This window comes from Lithobates pipiens, unplaced genomic scaffold, assembly GCF_037356315.1.
Source record: "Lithobates pipiens isolate NorthernLeopardFrog02 unplaced genomic scaffold, aLitPip1_a1.2 Scaffold_22, whole genome shotgun sequence".
In the NCBI taxonomy this organism is placed as follows: domain Eukaryota; kingdom Metazoa; phylum Chordata; class Amphibia; order Anura; family Ranidae; genus Lithobates; species Lithobates pipiens.
In genome coordinates, this window is record NW_027507784.1 from 181,537,754 (window position 1) to 181,560,849 (window position 23,096).

The 23,096-nt window shown below is 43.3% G+C and overlaps 1 protein-coding gene across 3 annotated transcripts in view; it reads left to right on the plus strand.

The window, feature by feature from the left end:
• The window catches only part of ANKRD44 (ankyrin repeat domain 44), a 254,719-nt gene that overhangs the window by 121,309 nt on the left and 110,314 nt on the right, over nt 1-23,096 (plus strand). For all 3 annotated transcript variants that reach the window (XR_013261861.1, XM_077448708.1, XM_077448709.1), the window contains exons 12-13: nt 9,083-9,146; nt 15,284-15,352. Coding sequence is in view for 2 of the 3 variants with exons in the window: in XM_077448708.1 (XP_077304834.1) it covers nt 9,083-9,146; nt 15,284-15,352 (133 nt within the window). In the remaining variant the exon portion in view is untranslated. The remainder of the gene's footprint in view (nt 1-9,082; nt 9,147-15,283; nt 15,353-23,096) is intronic.

The window sequence follows — 23,096 nt, forward strand, 5'->3', positions numbered from 1 at the left end:
ATACATAAGTCTAAGCCATGGTACATTAGCTAGATGGATTCCTAGGGGTGTATGAAAATATATAGAAAAGAAAAAGGATCAGGGGCATATAAGAGGGGGCATAGAGATAGGGGACAAGGATCACTCTATCATGGTCCCAGGGCGACGTCGTCCAGGCCATGTTCAGCCCAGGAGATAAACTCAGAGGAGTATCGGAACATGGACCATGATGTCCAGGTGAGAGTAAACTGTTTGTTTTTACCACATTCCTCTGCCAACAGACGTTCCAGGTCCCTTATGCGGCCCACCTCCGTAGCCCAGTCCCCCAGGGAAGGCATGACCGTTGATCTCCAATGACGGGGAATCACTACCCTGGCCGCCGCCAGGAAGTTTCGTAAAATATCTTTTTTGATGGATTTGAATGTACCAGGGAGTATAGATAAGAGAGCCACCTCAGGTGAGGGGTGTAAAGAGGTCACCATCAGCTTGCAGTAAAGTTTGAATATCTGTTGCCAATACCTTTGTACTGGAGGGCATTCCCACCATATGTGGAACATGGTTCCCTGGGAGCTAAGACACCACCAGCAGGTATCTGGTACTTCCGGGTTGAAACGGTTTACAGTCGATGGGCATCTGTACCATCTCGTTACCAGTTTAAATTCCTTTTCCTGGGTCTTAGTGGCGAGGGATATTTTATGCGTCAGGATAAAACATTTTTGCCAGTCAATAGGAGAGATAGGGTGTTGTAGTTCTGTCTCCCAGGCCACCGTAAATGGAGGGAGGTCAGGGGAGGAGATATTGAGCAAGAGGGAGTAAAGTTGAGATACCACATGCGTTGGAGGTTCTGCCTGCAAGATCAGTTCCTCAAACCCTGTCGGTTCAGCAAGGATGTCTGGAATGGATGGGAAAGTCCGGATGTAGGAGGTGGTCTGTTGGCTCTGCATCCACTACATGGGATGTCGGGAGGTCAGACTGGTAGGGGTATCTGTCCTTAAAGTGGGATCTGCCCAAAGGACTTCGGCAAGTCTCCTATGGTCTTCTCTTTGCCATGGTCCAAATTTTGATATACCCATAGCTGGAGGAAAGGCCGAGGTCCCAAAGAAGGGAGTCATAGGCCCCATGTAATTTGATAAGCCCCTTTTGGTCAGCATACGGTCCCAAATCTGGATTGTGTGACGAGTAAGGTCGTTGAGGGGGCCCGACCCCCCCCCCCCCTGGACCGTGGGCAAGGTCCATGGGAGGGCGGAGTGTTCTATTGGGTTCATATAACTTTCCAACTGAACCCAAAGCTTGGTGGAAAAGTGGTGGAACCAATCTAGTATGCGCGTGAGCACTGCTGCTTTATGGTACAGGGAGGCGTCCGGGGCTCTACCCCCCCCCCCCCGAACCCTTGGACGAAATAATGTTTCATACCGTATTCTGGGGCGGGCAGCATTCCAAATAAATTTGGAGAACAGCTGGCGTAATTTCTTAAAGTACGAATTAGGTATGTGGATAGGAACAGTCTGAAACAAATACAGGAAACGAGGAAGAACGTCTATTTTCAAGGCATGCATTCTACCTAGCCATGAGAGCCGTTTGGACGTATATGTAGCTAGATCTGCCTGAGCCCTAAGGAGTAGGGGGGCAAAATTCTGAGCAAAGAGCTGGGACGCATCCGCCGGTATTTGGATTCCGAGATACCTAATGGAAGTGGAACCAGTTTTGAAGGAGAAAGTAGTCGAGAGTCTTCGTATGTCCGACCTAGGCATGGATATGTTAAGGATTTCTGATTTACTATAATTAACTTTGAAGTTGCTAACCGCTCCGAATTTTTGGAATTCCTGCAATACTGAGGGTAAGGATGTGCGTGGGTGAGTCACGTACAGGAGCAGATCATCTGCGAATAGGGCGAGTTTAGTGTGGGTGGGCCCGACTGTTATGCCTTGGATAGAAGGATTGTTGCGTAGAGCAATGGCCAAGTGTTCCATAGTTAGAACATAGAGGAGGGGGGACAATGGGCACCCCTGACGTGTCCCGTTGGAGATAGAAAAGGCTGGAGATAATGAACCATTCAGTTTAATCCTAGCATATGGAGAGGAGTATAGAGACATTATTCTCGCTACCATATAAATTCCCAAGCCGATTTGTTGCAGGGATAATCGGAGGAACTGCCAGTCTATCCGGTCAAATGCCTTCTCCGCATCGACTGTTAAGAGGCATAGTGGAATATTATGGGACCGGGCATAATTAGTCAGAAGGAGGGTCTTTAGAGTATTGTCCCTAGCCTCCCGGCCGCTCACAAAGCCGACCTGGTCTAAGTGTATTATCCGGGGCAACAATGGTTGCAATCTATTGGCTAGGATTTTGGCAAAGACTTTCAAATCGACACCAATCAAGGATATCGGCCTATAGTTTGCACAGAGAGTGGCGTCTTTGTCTGGTTTTGGGATGAGGCATATGTGGGCCTCAAGTGTTTGTGGAGGGAACATAGAGCCCTCTGTCAAGGAGTTGAACATCTTAGTTAGAAAGGGTGTGAGAAGGGTGGTGAAAAGTTTGTAAAACTTAGGAGTGAAGCCGTCGGGCCTGTGCTCTTTCCACTTGGCGTTCCCGCTATGGCTTTGGCAACTTCGTCCTCAGTGATAGGGGTTTCCAGGTCAGCAATGGTGTCACCATCTAATGTAGGGAGCGCGGTTTCCGAGACATAGGATAGTTTGTCTGCCAACTCGATAGAAGGGGAACCTACTTGTCGAGACAGAGGGATATTGTACAGAGATTGATAGAAGTCCCTGAATTCCTCAGCCATCTTAGAGGGTGAGGAGACCAATTCCCCCGCGCCCCCCGAATATGGGGCACCAAAGTGGAAGATGCTTTGGGATGCAGGGATCGAGCCAATGACCTACCACATTTATCCTGAAACTTGTATTGGTGGAAAGCAAGCTTATCCGAATATGTGCGTGCGGAGGTCTCATATAGTTCTCTGAGTTGTGATCGCGCCTTAAAAATGTCAGCCAGCGTGGTCACTGTCGGGGATCGTTTATGTTCAGTTTCTAGGTTCCTAAGAGTTTGGATTGCAGCCGTGATGGCGGCCGAACGTTCCCTCTTTAGGTGTGTACCCAGTTGGATGAAGATTCCACGTAGGACTGCTTTTAATGCCTCCCATTGAAAGGGCAGTGACGTCGCATCGGAGGCGTGGTCAGCAAAATAGTTAGATATGGTATTCGTAACCCTCGTCACACACTCCGAGTTTGTAAGCAACGAATCGTTCAATCGCCATGTCCACTCCCTAATCGGAGTGGAGGGCATTGAGAATGTCATGTGAATGGGAGAGTGGTCAGACCAAACTATAGGGTCTAGGGTGCATTCAGGGGACCAATCTAAGCAGCTGTGGTCACACATTAAGTAGTCTATGCGACTATAAGTGTGATGTACGTGAGAGAAGTGGGTGTAGTTACAGGATGTGAGGTGTAGCACCCTCCAAACGTCAACAAGACGCAGATCGTAGAATGCACGTTTCAGTGCCCTCAGGAACGAGATACATGATCGCGAGGTGGAGGAATCCAAGAGAGGTTCTAGAGGTGTGTTAAAATCCCCTCCCAAGACGAGCTTACCCTCCAGGAATCCTGACAGAATCTTCAAGTACTGCAACGCAGACGATACTGGATTAACATTTGGGAGGTAAATATTAGCTACAGTAAATTTGGTGCCCCATAACATGAATTTCACGAAAACATACCTTCCCTGAGGGTCAGACAGATGATCAAGCACTTCTATAGGGAGCGTCTTATGAAAGGCAATAGACACTCCCTTGGTTTTCTGGGTCTGGTTAGTACTATGGAACCATCTGTTGAAGTATCTGCTGGAACAGGAAGGAGTGGAGGCAGAGTGAAAATGTGTCTCCCGTAGCAGAAGCACATTAACTAGGCGTTTGTGCATCTGATAAAGGATTTGTCCTCTTTTAGCGGCAGTATTGAAGCCATTCGCATTGTATGAACAAAATTGTAGCCTGGGTTGAGACGTCGCTGTGTGGGCCATGATAGAGTGACAGAAAAAATAAATAAAAATAAATAAAACAATTATGACAACAATAGGAAGGGTAGCGGAGCAAAGGAAGAGATGTCCAAAGACAGACGGGGAGGGAGAAAGTAGGGGGGAGAGATGGAAAAGAGGCAGGTCAGAGAGAGCCCCTGGGGTAAGGCGGCTCAGAAGAATCCTAGAGTGTCCGTGAAAATGTAACACTTCGTGAAATATCACGTAGTAGGCAAAAATTGTGCCGATCATATTTAGGGGGAGAGAATGAGGTCAGAATAGCTGAGTTGTAATCCCGAAAAACTTAGCAGGCACATATAACATAAGTGTAACATACCCAATGACCATGGCGTCTAATGCTCAACTTCTTAGGCACTAAAAAATAGAATGTATAGCTAATACCATGGTACCCTCGGGCTACATAAACATTATAGGAGTATAAAAAAAAAACAGCAGTGAAAAACAAGGTATGAACTGGCTGGGGACAACATAAAGGCTCAGGTATTCCTATGTGGTCCCAAGGAGGTTGGACACACCAATTACCACATTCATAACAGCTTTATCCAAGATCGTTGTCTTAGCCTAGCTCAGATAACAGTGTAAACATACATTAGTTGCCCTTGACAAGGGCTACTGGTCTCTAACCACAGATAAATTTAGGGTTGGTTCTGAGGAGAGACTTGGAAGCCCCAGGACAAACCAGGGGACCGTATTCGAGACACGTCAAGTCAATCCGCAGGTCCAACGTTTTAAGGAGACATAGTGAATGTGTCCACTGCAACTCAATAAGCAACATCAGTGGTAATGTCCACCCTTCCAGAGCCCCAGCTAGCACAACTGTACCAGCGGAGGGCAATGGAAGAATCTACGAGCCAAGCCAGACAGCTAAACCACCCATAGCATTCAAATTACACAATTATCAGGAGTCAATAGGAGGGGAACAAACGTACAAAGGGGAGGAAAAAACAGAGCATAGGGAACATTGTTAAGGCAAACCTGGCCTGTATCAAGGACCAGACCTGTAACCTCCTAGTGGAGAGAGAGAGTTCAGATTAGTCTTCTGGTGATGTGGCTCTCCTTATTCTGGGACCAGGGGGTACCAATCTAGATCGCGAGTGTCTCCGGCGTTGCAGGGGAGGACCCGGTAGTCGCTGACGGTCATCTGGAGGATCCAGCCAATTTGGGACGGTGATAGGGTCTCGGTCCAGGAAGAGAAAGAAGTCAGAAAGCTGGTCCGGATCTGATAGGACAAATTTGTGGTTATCATCCTGGGTCACTTTGATGCTGAAGAGGTGGCCCCACGTGTACGTTGCACCTACTTGGCGAATCAATTCCAGCAGTGGGCGGACCACTCGCCGCATGTACAGTGTGTTGCGGGAAAGATCTGAGTACAGGTGTATGGAGGATCCATGAAAGTCCAGTGGGCCCAGGCACCAGGCCTTGTGCAAGATCTCTTCCTTCAGGGTATAATAGTGTACCCGGCAAAGGACATCACGAGGGCGATCCCTGCCCTCTCCCCCCACACCCCCAACTCTGTGCACTCTGTCCAATTTGATAGGGGGAGTAACTTCCCTCTCCAGGACCTGATTTAGGATAGCAATTATAGTGGGTTTGAGGTCAGTACCCGAGGTTGCCTCCGGGACACCCTGCAGCCGGATGTTATTCCTGCGGCTCCGGTTTTCACTATCTTCTATTCGGAGCTGGTGTTGCCACAACCGGAAGAGGTGAGCCGTAGATGTGAGTTCAAGTGCCGTTATTCGGGCCGTATGATCGTCTTGGGTGGTGGCCATTGTAGAAATTGCAGTCTCCGATGCCGAAACCCGTTGTTTGAGGGCATTCAGTTCACTTTGGAGAGAAGTTTCCATTTTGGAGGCCCAGGAATCAAAGTCAGCCCGGAATCGGAAAGTAGGGCAGTGGATGTGGAGCCCGGAGCCCTGCTGAAGGCTGAGGAAGGCATCTCTTCTGGAACAACGGCTATGTTTGTGGTAGGGGACAGTGCAAATCCGGCCAGGGGATCCGGAGGGTCCATCAGGGGATTCGGCTGTGCAACCAAGTTGTTCCCAGTGGTAGGGCAAACCGCTGTTATCGGGGGAGGAGGCTTCAGTTTGCCTGGGGTTCGGCTTGTCGAGAGCTTGTCTTTCCCTGTACGGGAGTCCTGTGAGGTTGTTCGGAGTTGGTAACGTTGGATAGAGCCTTGTTGTAGTTCAGCAAAGTCAGCAGGATTAGAGCTGGAAGCCGCCATCAGCAAGTCTGGTATGATTAGTTGGCAACACAGCCTGCAGTTGTCGGGATAGCACAGAGCTCAGCGGTACATATCGTCAGCCGACCATCAACAGCCGCAAGCACCCATAATTGAAGTGGTAAAGCGGCCCGTGTTGGCGGTGGAAGTGGGCTCTTGTTGCAGTGTTAGTGTCCGGGTGGAGTAAGATGGCCACAGGATTGGAACTGGGAGCAGCCCTCCTTCCAGGCGTTTGTAAGAGCAGGGGAGAGCAGGGGAGAGCCGGAAAATGTGCTGCAGGGCAGCGGTATGACAGTCTGGGGTGCTCTTGGAGCCGAGGAGGGGGGCGGACTGTGGTTAGGTATGAATGGCAGCACTGGGTGGAGCAAGATGGCCACTATAACAGTAATAAGCCAGAAGCCAGGTGGAGCAAGATGGCCACTGCTAGGCCAGGGGCCGCTATACCACCCAGCCACAAGCGTTCGGGTGGAACAATATGGCCGCTTCTCCAGGCCTGGATCCGTTCCCCGTCCCTCCCAGCACTGTATGGACCGGGGATGGAGTCTTGTTTGGGCGAAGAGAGGGACGGCCTGCACCTCCGAGCCAAGGCCAGGCCGGACGCACCGCTCCACCATGGGATGACCGCTGTAGTACACACCGGGGATCCGCAGGCCCCACTAGGCCGCACTAGGCCGGACCAGGCCGCGGCCTCTACGAGTGTCCCCGGAGCTCAGCCGAGCCACCGGAGGGTGCAGAGAGGATGTAGGAGAGGGATATGAGGGTGGATGAGGATCCCCTACCTTCCGGTTTGCGCGGATGAAGGCCGGTGTCGGTAGGCCTCGGATCGTCAAAATGGCAGCCGCGAGTGTCCAGAAAAGAAGGCTGTTTTGTCCAGATCAGGATCTCCGGGCAATACTGGCTCCAAACCCCACAGGGCACCTAGACGGTCAGCTGGGTAAGGTGTCTGGCTCCCAACAGGTCCAAATAAATGCGGATGTAAGCAGATTAGGCTTCAGGATTAGCGGAGCTCTCGCAATAGACGTCCGCCGCTGTTTACATCCGGACCCGCCCCCCGTGTGTGTGTTTTAATGTGTGTGTGTACACATATGTTTGTATGAGTGTGCTTTAATGTGTGGGTTTGTTTTTATATATGTGTGTGTGTGTGTGTGTTTGTATGTGTGTATATATGTATGTATGTATGTTTCTTTTACTCCTGACTCCTATCCCTGTACGATCAGAACTGCTTTTTTTAGGGCTGCTTTTAACCCCTTCCTGACCAGCTGCTGCAGTTGTACTGCGGCAGGTTGGCTCCCCTGGGCGAACCGACGTAACTGTACGCTGGTTTGCCTGACGACCACTGGGGGCACATGCATGCCCGCTGCGCCGAAGCCAATGCACATGCCCGGTGGGCGAGATGACCGCTGGACATCCGTGATCACTCTACACCGACAGAATGGAAATCTGTCAATGTAAACAGACAGATCTCCCTGCTGTCAGGGGTGAGGAGAGTGATCTGTTGTTCATACTAAGTATGAACAACGATCGGTCTCTGCACTCAGGCAGTCCCCTCCCCCCACAGTTAGAATCACTCCCTAGGGAACACAGGTAACCCCTTGATCGCCCCCTAGTGTTAACCCCTTCCCTGCCAATGACATTTACACAGTAATCAGTGCATTTTTATAGCACTAACCGCTGCATAAATGCCAGTGGTCCCTAAAATGTGTCAAAAGTGTCCGATCTGTCCGCCATAATGTCGCAGTCCCGATAAAAAGCGCTGATCACTGTCATTACTAGTAAAAAATAATAATAATAATAATAAAAATGCCATAAATGTTTCTCCTATTTTGTAGATGCTATAACCAATCAATATACACTTATTATTTTATTACCAAAAATATGTAGAAGAATACATATTGGCCTAAACTGTGGAAAAAAATAGCTTTTTTTTAAAAAAATTGGGTATATTTATTATAGCAAAAAGTACAAAATATTGTGTTTTTTTCAAAATTGTTGCTCTTTTTGTGTTTATAGCGCAAAAAATAAAAACTGCAGAGATGATCAAACACCACCACAAAAAAGCTCTATTTGTGGGGAAAAAAAGGACATCAATGTTGTTTGGGTACAATGTTGCATGACTGCGCAATTGTCAGTTAAAGCAATGCAGTGCTGTATCGCAAAAAAAATGGCCTGGTCATTGAGCAGCCAAATCTTCTGGGGGTGAAGTGGTTAAAGGACTGCTTTTTAAAGGAGAAGCAGCTGGGGGTCATAAAAACAGCTCAACCAGGTGGTTTTACCACCTCCCAACATTATGTGCATGAAGCCTGGGTGGCTGCGTACTGCTCTATCTGCAGAAATGCAGGGAAAGAAGTCCCCAACGATTTTTTTAAAAATAGCACCGCACCAAAAACACCCCGTGTTTGCCAATATTTGGGGTACTATTATGAATTAATGGCACTCCTAAAGAGCAGAGTATTTGTCTGCATGTCAGGAATGAAAACGATTTTGCGTGCATTCCATGACATGCAGTAACGTGAACCAAGCCTTTGACAGTGGTGCCTCGAGACTGAAAATACTTTTCAAGGGTGCCCTGACTGGAAATAGGTTGAGAAACACTGGTCCAGACCATTATCTTTCCATCACTAAATGTGTAAGTGTAATTATATAAGACAGTTATACTGACCTTTGTCTGATGATAGCAGTACTACTTTGTGCTTAGTTTATGTCCTCCAATACAGTCACAGATATGAGAAGACCAATACAAGTATTTTATTTACAAGCAATTAAAGCACATCTCTTGAGGCGCTGTATTTTTATGCATGTTATGCTTTACAAACACGTTTTATGTTGTTGCAATAAATTTTATACATCTGTTCCTAGATTTTGAAATAAATACACCTGATATTTTTGGAAGAACATGTCTACATGCTGCAGCAGCAGGGGGGTAAGTTACTTGTTATTTATAAAGATAAGCAAATAAGCCCAAAATTAATAATATACAATATGGATTCTCTCCTACATAGATATGTATAGCTTATGTTTTAACAAAGTTTGCAAATATATGAATCCCTATGAATAATATTATATGGATCAGTCCCTTGCCTAAACTAAGTTACTTGTTGTTTATTAATGGCTTTTAGATATCCTTGTGATGTCATAAAGGGATTACTTGCAGAGCGAAATTTACCATTTGGCATTGTAGACCTGTGCCTATGATTCCATCTTTTAGGATGACTCTTCCTTCTGGTGTCCCTAACTTTGTCTGAAAGCAAAAACAACCATGACATACAAATGCACATCATATCGTATTCTATCTACTGTAAAAGAAAATATGCCTATAGTTACCTATTCTGAAGTTGCTTTTTTGCAGTCACATGATCTCTCCAGTGTCGGCTTTGGTGTAGAGGAGAGATCACTGACAACAGCTGCAAAACCTGGTTGATGACATCACCCATAGGCTAACTATGGGGCATGCATTGTCAGCTGTCCCTCCTCTACACTGAAGCCAGTGCTGGGACCTGGCCATTTAAACGGATGAGAGCAACTTCAGAATAGGTAAGTATAGGCATCTTTCCTTTTACAGGGTAGCTAATATAGGTTTAGAATTAAGGTTGGATTAGATTTCAGCTGAGTGAGGTTTTGACTTGCCTTCCACTTTAATCTCATTCTTCCATCCACTGAGCATGACATTTCTGTTCCAGTGCTTTTATTAAAGTTTTTCACAAAGAGTAGAAAAATAACAATATAGATATGTGGGTAATGTAAAGTTTACACAATCCAAAGTGCTCATATACCAAGAAAAGGAAAAGGTTTGCATTATCTTTTAAAGGAAGAGAGGCAGAAGGCATATAGGCATTCACGATAGACTGAACAGGTGATGTAAAGGTAGGCCACAAAGGAGGGAGTTGAAACAGTCAAGGCAAGAGATAACAAGGCAGTGAATTGGTAGTATTGTGGTGTCGTTGGTAAAGTAGGAGCATATTTTGAAGATGTTATGGAGACTTTTTATAAGTTACACTTTTGTTAAGTTGCTTATTTTAGCAAAATAATTGCTTATTCTTGTCAAAGGACTTTAGAAACTTTAAGGCATGCTTTCCAGTAATTTTCTACTTCCTGAATGTCATAATCATATCATCAGTTTCTGTGTTATAAAAAAAGGATAACCACTACTGGGAAAAGCAAGGATCTAATTGCATGAGCTGGAAATGACATTTCTGGGGATTACTGTCTTTTTTGAATGTTTTAGGTTACATTTGCATGGGCGATTAGCCGCATGCGATCAGCCATGGTGCAAATTAGAGTGGCAGGAATCTGCTAATTCCTGTAGCTGCTTCTGCCACCTGTGAGCGGCTAGCTGCGGCTGGGCGAGCCTGGTAAATTTCAAAAACTGACTGTCTGCACAGCCAGCAATTACCTGTGATGATTGATGCTGGATGCAATTATGGCAGAAACAGCAGCAGAAAACAGATTCCTGCCACTGTCATTCACACTAGGACTAGTCCCCTGGCTAGAAACTTATATGGTTGTATGAAATAGAAATGTAAACATTTTACTTTAGAACAAAAAAGAGAAAAACACCGCGCTATTTCAAAAGTAAAACAAAAAGTGACAAACAGTAGTGAAACTACAACATTTCTGTGAGGAACACAGCCCAGCTGCTAGCACACAAACAAACCAAGTTCACATTAACATATATAAATTAGTGCAGCGCTTAAAGGCACCTAACTCAATAGGTGAAAAAAATGTGTATATCTGAAAAACAAACGAGTGAATGAATGAGTCCACAAAATATTTAAGAGCAGTCCCAAAATGAATCACTCTGGTGCATTTAGAGCTTTGTTAAAGTCCTCAGATGGCAATCAAAGCTAAGTATCTTGTCACGTTCTCAGACTTCAAAGCTTCTTGAAAGTAGATTATAGACAAGTAGAGAAGGTAGATACTCTTATCAGATAGGTTGGACACATCCACCATATAGTAGTGTGTATTACGAGCTTATGGGGGGGCTCCAGCCACTCACCTTAGTACACCGGCCAGATGGTATTTTCCTCTTGGGATTCCTTACGGTATCCAGATGGGGAAGATGAATAGAGTTTCTGTACCATAAATTGCTGTAGAATTTGGTGCCAGAAGTCTCGTAAAGGTTCACCATAAAAGGGACAAAACATAAAAAACACCTCGCATGGTGAAATACAACCAATGATGGTTTATTGAAAAAATTCTGATAGACAGAACTTAAAAAAATATAAAATCACGTGATACATAAAAACAAGAAATAATTGCAATTGAAATAATTGCAATGTGGGGAGCAAACAACTGCTGGCCCAGCAGTTGTTTGCTCCCCACATTGCAGTTATTTTTTGGTTGTATTTCATTGGTTGTATTTCACCATGCGAGGCGTTTTTTATGTTTTGTCCCTTTTTATGGTGAACCTTTACGAGACTTCTGGCACCAAGTTCTGCAGCAATTTATGGTATGGAAACTTTATTCATCTTCCCCATCTGGATACCGTAAGGAATCCCAAGAGGAAAATACCATCTGGCTGGTGTACTGGGGTGAGTGGCTGGAGCCCCCCCATAAGCTTGTAAGACACACTACTATATGGTGGATGTGTCCAACCTATCTGGTAAGAGTATCTACCTTCTCTACTTGTCTATAATCTACTTTCAAGAAGCTTTGAAGTCGGAGAACGTGACAAGATACTTAGCCTCGATTGCCATCTGGGGACTTTAACAAAGCTCTAGAGTGATTAATTTTGGGACTGCTCTTAAATATTTTGTGGACTCGTTCATTCACTCGTTTGTTTTTCAGATATACACATTTTTTTCACCTATTGAGTTAGGTGCCTTTAAGTGCTGCACTAATTTATATAAACATTTTACTTTGTTTTAATTTTTTTTTACATTACGTTACACATTACATTTAAGTTGCATTAAATTACAAAATGGCTCGTATAGCCAGTACCTGGAGGTATTCTGTATACCAGTAGTCTCATTTCCTGCTTAAGCCTAGGTTCACACTTGTGCTGGTCCCGGATTACACCTGTTCCCACACCCGCAACCACCCACAGGCAAAAAAACGTTGTGTCATTTAGGAGATGCGTGGGGTGCCATTAATCCTAATGGTACCCCCACACACTGGAAACCACAGAGCGGTTAATCCACAATGGGAGCTGCACTGTACTTGTATTTTCCACGCTGGCTGCGTTTTCAGAAAAGGTGCAGGAACGTTTCCACAAGTGTGAACCAAGCCTTGAGAGGTGCTGCACTAAAATACAGATTTCAGGCAACCCTTGCAACAGGATTTTAATTCATGGTTACTTACCCTTTAAGGTTCTTCCACTTTGAATTTATGTTTCAATGATTTTTATTAAAGTTTTCAGAATACAAATAACACAGTTCTCCACATTTCTTTGTGTATTGCACAGTGTTATTACATTACAAACATACAAATTGCATAGAAACTCCATCTAGAGTGTTTACAATCACAGTTTTGGTTTGCATTATCCACTGTAAAATGATTTGCATCAGCAGTATTTCTTCCTGCATAGAGGTAAGCATATTTAACTGTGTGTGGCCTTTGTTGCCATACTGTCCTTGTCTGGCCTCTGGTCTGAGACAGACTCCATCCTATAATACCCGGGGCCCACTTTGAATTTAAAATAAAAATAATTTTCTTCGGAGAAACTGAGGAACCTGTAAAAACCGTTCCCAAATCCTTACACTGTTCAGTATATTGTTAATCTGTTTTGTTTTTTTCCTCAAAATTTAAGTTATTTTGTATTGCTCTGTAAACAAATGCTTTATCTTCAATGTCCACACCATTTGCAGCTGTTGCTGACTATTCAACATTCATGTACTGCATATCCTCTTTCATAATAGTTAACTAAAGTACTGGTGTTACCAAATGGTATTGCTCAAGATTTCCTGTGAACTACTCAACTGCATGCAATTATATTTTCAATCAAAATCTGATCTAACGTTGCAAATATTACTAAAATGTTTGACTTTTGATATACCTTAAAATGCTTTATAGCAGGTTCTGAGAAACAATTGCCAAATGTTGGCCATTGAATACCAAAGAAGAAAGGCAGATCTACAGATGATAATAAACAGAATCAATAGTGAAGACATTACATAGAGGCAAAGTTATTCATGTAGTTATTAAGAAATGATTATCAATTAACTGTATTAATCTGCAAATTAATGGCTTTGAGACGTAAGTAGTATAGTCAACATGGATGTATATTTGTCTTCCTAAAATTTGTAGCCTACTTGGAGAAACATATGAAAGGCCCACCTGACACTGGTAATAAGTGAAGATGAAATGATTGGTATCTCTCTGATGTTGACCCATACGTGTATTTTTAAATCAAGATATAAGAAGAAAATTGGATTTGAACAGGGCCTATTGTCTGCATGTTATGTTCTTGGCTGTAGCTTTGTAAATCATATATAAAAAGTGTGTTAGGTTAAGGAGTATCCTCTATATTAAAAGTAACTCTTGATGTATAAATACAGGATCTGCCATTGTTAACCCGGTTTTGAAGGACTAAGGTCCAAAACTAGCATTCTTGTTATTGTTTTACATCTTATTGAGTCATTGAGCAGGGACAAGCATGTGTGTTATAGGACACTCGATAGCTTGTTCCAGTACAGCAGGGGTCAGCAACCAGTAGTTCGTAATCTACCAGTAGATTGCGTCCAAATGACTGGTAGATCGCGGTCTGGGCTTGCTGACTCTCCATCCCAGAGTGTCAGAGTGCAATGCAAAGTGACTACTTGTAGTTGGAACTGTAGTAGAGAGATATAAGCCAATGCCTCCTCTTTAGTGCTGGCTCCTGTCCCATGTGGAGTGATACCAAGTGCACTCCAGCTCGTATCCCGGCTAGCGGTCTCCAGCGCGGTGCCAGCAGCAGGAACAAAGTCAGTGTGAAGCAATACACTTGGCATAATAGTATAGGGCTGCATTCACACTGACGTGCTGCCGGTACAATGCACTGCACGTGCTGGGTGCAGTGCATTGTACCGGCAGCTTTCCTGCAGGTTTGCTGTAATTAGCCATAGACTTCAATTATATCCTGCAGGTGTGGTTCACTCTCTGAATGCAGGATTCTCTGTGAGCTTTCTGAAATTTCACCACATCTGCAGGATATAATAGGTGTCTATTGCAAAGCTAAACTAGCCAGGAAAGTCTCAGTTGCACTGGGCTGCACCCGTAGTTCACGTAAACCACAGCAGCACCAGTGTGAAAGCAGCCTTTAGGGGGCTCAGAACAGTAAGGGTTAATTTACATTTGTAGTTTTAGGGGTGGTAAAATGCCATATTTAAGACTTGTTTTTATCACCCCTGCCCCAACTGCACCCCCTTCAGCCGCAATGACCAAGGGTGTACACATGTCACAGCCTCAGCAAGAGTTATACGCCCTGCCATGGTTTGTGGGTGTAGCACCTGCCAAATATGACCCATTTAGGTGAATGAGGCTGCTCTGCAAATGCCCTGAAACTTTGTGGAGTACAGCAAACAAGGGTTTAAAGCAGGCAGTGCTGTGTTGCTTTCTCAGCACCTACTTTAACCCCTTTGGACCATGCAGAAGCATGCAGTTGTGAAGCTCTTCCAAAGTGGCCCCATTTACTTGAATGGGTCATGTTTGACAGGTGATAGCACCCACCAAAAGCAACAGGGGGGTTAATTCCTGTTGAGGCACCTTTGGCTGCTACCTCAGCAGATGTAAGGAGGCGACACTGGACTGAACTGTTATATAAAAGCCAGCCCTGGAGCTTGAACCTTCAAAACCACATCAGGAATGCCAGCTTCCATATGTATACCCTTTAGGATTTGATAGTGCTAATGTGGTCCAGGTGCATTGTTTTAGGGGGAGCAAGTGCAAAATGCATTCACTTCAAATTATATTGACCTCTTTTTTGGCCTTTTTCAAAATTTTGACATGAACTACAAACACTTAGGGCAACAGTGTAAGTTTTTGTGGGCCTGTTCACAATCATTGCATAAACCAATTTTTAACAAAGAGAAATTATATGTGTGGTATTTCAGATAAAAACTTGATTCCTTGTTTTGCTTGTAGAAATGTTGAGTGCATAGAAGTTTTACAACAAACTGGAGCAGATCAGAGCAAAAAAGACAAATGTGGTCGGTAAGTTAAAATGCTAAAACTGATGTTTAAAATGTGTTCATGATATTACAATTGTGGTCCTAATATCTAAAGCAGTTTAAGGCTCCAAGCACACTAGAAGCTAAACACTGCTAAAAAAATTGCTGGATAAAAAACGCCAATAGCTTAGCACAGTGTGTAAGTAAACTACTAAGTAAATAATATTATTTTTTTACTTAGTAGTAGAGGTGAGCATACTTTTTCGAAATTATTTTGACACTTGTTCAGTCTTATTGGCTTCCTTTTGCTCACATAATTGAACTGTTTGGGTTAAAAGTAGACATGTGCGATTCGTTTCGTACGAATCTCAAATTCGTACGAATTTCCCTAAATTCGTACGTTTGGGAGGATTCGAAATACGAATTGCCATGTGTCCAAATTTTGTACGAAATACGAACTTTTGTTTACGAATCCGAAGGAGGAACTCAGCACAGCACAGGGATGGTGGGAGCCCTTCATCTAACGAAAATTCGTATTTCGCATAGGAAATTCTTCAACGGAATTTCGTATTTCAGGAAAAAAAACAAACCTCCATCAGCATCGACTGTCATGTTAAGGTATATTTTTGCCTTTAAATTCATCGTAACGAAAATTCGTACAAGTTAACAAACCTACCGTCAATTCGTATTTCGTACGAATTGAAATTGAATTTTAATACGAAAATACGAAGTACGAATTAATTTTAATACGAACCGTAACGGAACAGAACAAAACTATTTATTGACGGCGCCCATGTCTAGTTAAAAGTGAACTTATTTTTTTTTTTAATACCAGCCAATGCTTCCAAGAAAACAGTAGATTTGAATATAGCTAGATGGCATTCAAGTATTTCATATTACTTGTTGTACCAATCTGTCTACTAGTCAAAACCATGAAATATTTAAAAAAACACACCAACTTTAAAAATAAACTTTCTTTGTAGTACATTTAAAGAGAAAGGATCTATGAATCTTCAATACAGTCAGGTTACTGCTGCCCACAGCAGGCTTGGACACTGGAAAATAATCCCATCCCATATTATAATCCATACCTATATAATATACATATATAAAAAAATGGTAGCCTTTTTTTCTTTCATGATTTTTGATATATATATTTGTTTTGTATATCACTGCTTGATCTAGTCTCTACATAGCAGCTACCTATATTCTCAGCAACAGCTTTGGAAGCCATACCAAACCCCATTGGACTGAAGGATTGCAGGGTTAGCCTGGAATGTGATCTTTGAAATACTTGGCTATGCATTGGAGCACTTTTCAAAAATGTATGTACTGTGTTAATCAGCTGCATATCACTTTCCAGGTCCAGAGCCATGGCACACAATCTCTGGTGTGGTGTCTGAAGACTCACATCAGCCTTCATGTGATTTTGCTCAGCATTTCAGCCTAGCAGAAGCACCAGTCTGCCACTGGTCCTACTCTTAAAGCACCATGTGGATCTTCCAGTCTCTGCTGTCTTTCCTCTGCCTGTCTACAATGACTTGGCCACCTACTACGCTTACTAGCACCAGGTGCTTGTGAGTATGCACGGCCTTTCTTCACTTGGGTAGCCATATTTCTGCTTTGTGGTGCAACATGTCTTCCCAAAAATGCATAGAATAGGTGCAAGAATAGGTGACCTCAGCCCATACTCTTCTGCTGGTTCTAGGGGGATTTACCTGATATGTCTGTAAAAGGCCAATGCCTGTAATCTGGAATAAAACCTGGGGCCCCTATTATTACAAGGGCATCTTCAGCTCCAATGGGCAAGGCCTTCCCATGTCCACAAAGAACTTCCATGTCCACTTTGGACTTTTTGCCTGCCTGTGCCCAATTACTAGAGCAGTCAGCTTGCAGAGGCTTTATGTGCGCAGCATCCCCAGCAGAGTTTAGCTCTGTCTCCTCTGGACCTTCGACTTAAAGTTTGAAAGAGGCCCCTGTTACTATCGCAGATTCAAACTCCTCATAGTCTACTACTGGGGAGGATATTTTGCCACTTGCAGAAGACCCAGATTTACAAGGGGTTGTTTCCAACCTTGTTGATGCAGTGCATGCTACCCTGTATGCAGAGGATGTTGCAGACCTTGGAAGATCTTTCCATTACCTACCATTCAGTTCATTCTTCTTAGGGACCTGGAACACTCTGTAGTATCATGGGCCCCTGCGATAATGCAATACACAACATTTCCCTCTTGAGAGGTAATTTATTGCCAAGTGGTCTCTACCCATCGTAGATGCACCAGTAATCTAACTTAACAGGCATACTACCAAGCGATTTCAAGGTGTGCTTACCTTTTGGTATTTTACTGATTTCTTATTGGTTCCCAATTTGCATTAACTGGAATAACTCTCCACCCTGTGTTGATGTTGACTTCATTTGTGAAACTTTATCACATTTTTATTAGATCTCCTCAAGAGGACCCTGCCATTGCTGGCGTAGGCATTTGCTTCATTGAATGTTTGGACCAAATTCTTGAAGCTTTGTGCTTCATCTGTAATGGATTGCAAGCATCTATGCTTGTTTCTTGCATGGCATTGATGCCTGTTCAAATGCATAGAACACTTTTGGCTTTTTGCCTAGGATAGCAATGATATGTCCACATCTGACTTGGTTATCCTTTGGGGTAAATTGCCTCTTTGGGCCTGCTCTTGACACAGTCATTAGCAATGCCTCTGATGGTTGATGGTTGGATTGCATTCCTGCACCTATACAGAAGGTCAGTGGAAAGAGCCAAACGATCCCCTTCTCCTTTGTCCACTACGAGTGACAAAAGCACCTAGACAGTCAGAGTTTTCCTCCCACTCATGGCACTGATCTTGAATTCAGAGATCCTCTAATCCTTCTGCTCACCTTACTACATGAAGGTGTGCCCCATATTCAACAAGTGGGGGGCTGTTTGCTCATCTCGATGGGTCCCTCTATAAGTCACCTCCCCAGCATTTGTGTGCTCAAGTCAGCTCTTGTGGCCTCCGACCTACATCCTTGAATAGGGCATCTCCTTCTTCTGCCCTGCTTCACCCTTCTGCTTTTACAGTATCCCATTGTGCATCCTTCCAACTGTTTGGGTTTTCCATATCCAGAGAACTCTGATTCTTACTTTAGTAGGAGCCTATCCTTGGAAACTGCATCCTATGTAAACTCAAGCTCTTCCTTGCAGGGGATTCTTTTTCCCCTTTTTGTCTTTACTCCTCTTGTGCTGCTTGATATTGTACAGCCCTAGCTCTATCCCTCTCCTGAGGGGACTGTTGGTCGACAAGGTCCACAGGGCTCAGTTCCTAGTGCTTCCTTTCCCAGTGAGGACCTTACCCTTAACATCCTTTGCCACTTTCAGACCCTGTTCACAGCATGGTCCTTATGTTCATCTTAGTACTTTTTCTTGGCATCCTCACTGGGGAACACTCAGGAAACTCACATTAAAAATGGATCAGTTTCCTGAATTCATATAGTATTACTGAGAATCATATTGCCTGCAAACTTCATCAAAATACCTTTATTAAGGTATTTTTAGATCACCATCCATCAGGGATATTCAGCTCAATCTTTTGAAAGATTGGACCCCTCTCTCTGTGGACACTCAATTTCTTCCCATGTGTAATAGATTTTTTTCTTGTCTCCCACTTCAGGGTTGTGGGATTGTTGAGGGATGTCCCTTAAGTATAGTCTCTTGTTTTTCTTTGGACTCTTCTTGTGTTATGGAGACTAATCCCTGGACAAAATGCTAAATTCTTTTTTTTTTTAGATGTTCCAGATGCTGTTTTATGGTCTTTGGTGGGGATCAGTTGGTTGCATCCCCCTGCTCATGGAAGGACCCATTTACTGGGCATTTCCTGCTATCTAGTGCTTCAGTCTGGTTCTCCGGAACAGACAATTCCTGTGTCATCAAATAATTCCTCTGTGGTTTGATGTTTTTACCTGACCTTCATTGGATATCACCTAATTGCTGCAGGACCTTCACCTTTGGAAGAGTTCTTGTGACAGTTCAGATGATCTGCTCTCTATGCTTGATGGTGCTGAGTGTGTGCTGAGATGATCTCCACAAGTGTTCAGTACTTCCCTGGGACCCTAGTTTACTTTTCCCCTTTGAGACGTGGAAGTCTGGAGTCCTTTGTGAAACTTAAGAGTAAAAAAGGGGGGTAAAGGTGCGCTAAGGACCCTAGATTGTTCTAATGGAACAATCCGAAAACCAGTAGACAAATGAACTACACCAAGTGAAAACCAATATGCAAGAAAAACTATGTGTTGTAATGAAAGGGGCTGCCACTACCTTACATATTCACCTAAAAGGTGAAAGACATAAATAGATACTAAGGTGGTAGTACCGGCGCTCGCCTGTTATTAATTATATCTGCAGGAGACCCACCTGCTATTACTTATGCCTATTCTTTGCAGGGTTATGTATCAAATTGAAAGTATAACACAAATGAAATTTTGTGCATTAAGTGCTTTAGTGACAATATCTCTCCCCTGTGCACCCAATCTGGTCATAGGTAATGACCAGATTGGGTGCACAGGGGGTCTGGCGAATGTGGTTATCGCCATCAGCTAATGCAGGATCTAAGTAGTGCGCAGTCACTGGAATATATTCAAATGTGTCCCATTCTCTTGTTGATTGGGGCAGCCGTACATTTGGTGCAATTCATCTGCTGATTGGAATCTGTTGTGAGCTGGCTTTGTCTGGAAAAATCACTGAAAATTACTGGATGGTAACCGGATCAGCTCTGCAAAGCGACACAGGGGCTCACACTGTGAAGGTGCATTAACCCCTTATGGGGAGAGGGAGCTGGTGAGTACGGCCAATTGTCTTTCACGCGGAAATCGCACCGGTTGCAATCCAGGAATCCACTAATATTGAAGCACACTGTCACTTTCTTCCAGCAGAACTTTCTAATTTGAGCATTATTGTTTTTCTGCCGTGGGATTTTTTTATATCAATTTCAAATGTGCAAAAAATCGCATGCTTCCATTTAGCGATTTTATAAGCATAAAAGGACTGGATTTACATATTGTGGCACCTTCAGGAACACGTGGCACTTTTTTCACAGCTGATATTATTATGGCACTTTCTTAAGCACGTAGCATTTTCTATTGTATGTTTTGCACAAACTTATACAAGCACTTTAACATTGCAACAAGAGGATTGTAGTTTCTAAAAAAATGTAAGTCAGGGTTTGTTATAGCATCTTCTTGCATGTTTCATACTGGTAGAGATTTACACATTCATTTATTTATTTGTTTTTGTTTTGTTTTTGTTTTTTTACAACCTTTAGGAGAGATATTGTCACTAAAGCACTTAATGCACAAAATGTCATTTGTGTTATACTTTCAATTTGATACATACCCCTGCAAAGAATAGGCATAAGTAATAGCAGGTGGGTCTCCTGCAGATATAATTAATAACAGGCGAGCGCCGGTACTACCACCTTAGTATCTATTTATGCCTTTGTGAAACTTGATCACCATTAAACATGTTCCTGTTCTGCATCCAAGCTGCAGTCTTCAAGAGACATGCCCTTTAGATTCTTTTTCTTTTCCTATCCTTAGGTGAAGCTACTAGTAGTTGAAGATTTCTACCCCTCACTCCACAACGGAGTTCGCTACTCTCCACAGGGGTGCCTTTTTAGAATCATACTGTTGCTAACTGGTAAGGCAGGGTTATAATGTGGTCTATCACTCCTTAAGTACATCTCTGGGTGTTCAGTTGCAAGGCCCCCCTTTGTTTATTTTTTTCTTCTGATCCTCCTGTTCCTGTACATCAAACTGGCGTTTGTTATATCTCATCCCTGCCTTTCCTTTGAGAATGTTTTTTTATCCACCAACATTCTTCTTTGGGTGAATTCAGGTTTAGTACCCCTTAGTTTCCCCCAGCCTTGTGGACCATTCACTTTAAACATCAGTATGTTCCAGTGAGGAATGTCTTACCCAATGTCTGTCTCGTTGAGAAGTTGATCGCTTGACCTTCTTCATTAAGATCCCTCCTTTACCTGAAGTCAAAGGGTTTATAATGTTGGGTTTCAGCTATTTGTGATGAGCGGCTGGCCTTCATTTTTGGACTCAGCTGTCTTCCAACCTAAGGAATGGTTGTTTTTTCCTGGGTTTTGGCCCAGTAAAGTATTTTTTCTTTTGACCACATTAGTTGTTGGTCTAGATTTCTTCCTGTTCAGTGTCTTCCACCTGTCTTTTGGTGGATTTTTAGTTGGTCATCTAGCTTTGTGGGATCTGGCCCAGGGTATCTTCACGCACTAGTTTTCCTTTAGATATGATTATCTGGCCGGGTCTGGAACACAAGGTTAACCCTTGTGCTCTCCCTTTGGTATTGTCAGTTTTACTGTTCTACATGGCCTTTTCTTCATTCAGTCTTTATTCTGGCATAGATTCTTTCAAATACTCTGTTGTGGACAGTCCCTTCTTCTGTTAGGCCTCTTAGTGGCTGTTTTCCACCACTCATTTGGACTGCTTACGGGCATTATGACTGTATAAGAATCCCAAAATAGATGTATCTCTCAATGGATAAGAATAAAAATTAGATCTTTGTACTTAATCTAAACCTTTATTTTTAAGTCCATTGAGGAACTCAGGTCATTTCCCAGGTTATTAGCTTGCCCACAAAGCTGAAGCATTATGGGTAGAGGAGGGGTTATATGGGCCCAGGTCAATTTTTTTTCTGTGTGCCAGTATCCCAACCTCCTGTAGGGGACAGGATAGCTTGGCTGTATTAGAATTCCCAAATACCTGTGCCCCTCAGTGGATTGAAGAAAAGATTTTATGACAAGTACAAAAATCATATTTCATTCAGAATAAAAAACACCCTTTCAATTAATTATTGAAAATAGTTATAACGGTACCATGGTTGAATCCAGGCTTACAGGCTTACCATTTCACAAGCTGTTTTTTTTACAACTGTGTTTCCAACAATTGTGCAAGCATTTTATCAGAGTTTTATATATGTATATATGTATGTATGTATAAGTGAAAGGATACATACTGTATATATATATACACATATACAAACACATCTCACATGTCCAACATCCATATACAGCCTACAGCCTGCAAAATAGAATTTTACACAAAAGAGTGTTCTAATTGTTCTCCTTTTCTCCACATGATTGAATGTTGGTTCATTAGATCTTCATTCAAACAGTTGTGATAGATAAAAGTGATATTTGGATAAAAACATAAGATAAAACAAAATTATGTATTTATTGAACAAGAATAGCAATAGATGTCATTGTGTACTGTGGAAAAAGTACACGCTTGGCCTCAGAAGCTGGTAATGTTCTCTTTCAGAGGAATTACTTTCTGTAGTTCAAATATTTCACATGCTGCTCCAGAGCAGATCAAACTGCACCCTCCACAATCACATCTCAGGGGCTGGCTTGGATTGTCTCCACCAAAGCAATCAATTTTATCAGCAGCAGGAAAGTGTCACACCAAGATACAAAATAATCTTGCTTTGTTATATTTGCACTGAATAACTGTCCACCAGTGTCTGACATTGACTCAGCCAGATGTTTAGTCCACTCATTTTTCTATCCCTAAGTTATGGGCATTCACAAGGAAATTACAGGAAGCTGTAGGTAAGCAGGGACCAAATTTGGTAATGCAGCTTCCAGTAATCCTGAGTATTGTCACATCAAAATGCCCTTCTAGAAAGTAGCATTCTAATGCCACGTACACACGATCGAACAATCCGGTGGAAAAGTCCAGCAAACTCAAGTCCGCCAAACAATCCCCCCATGTGTAGCCT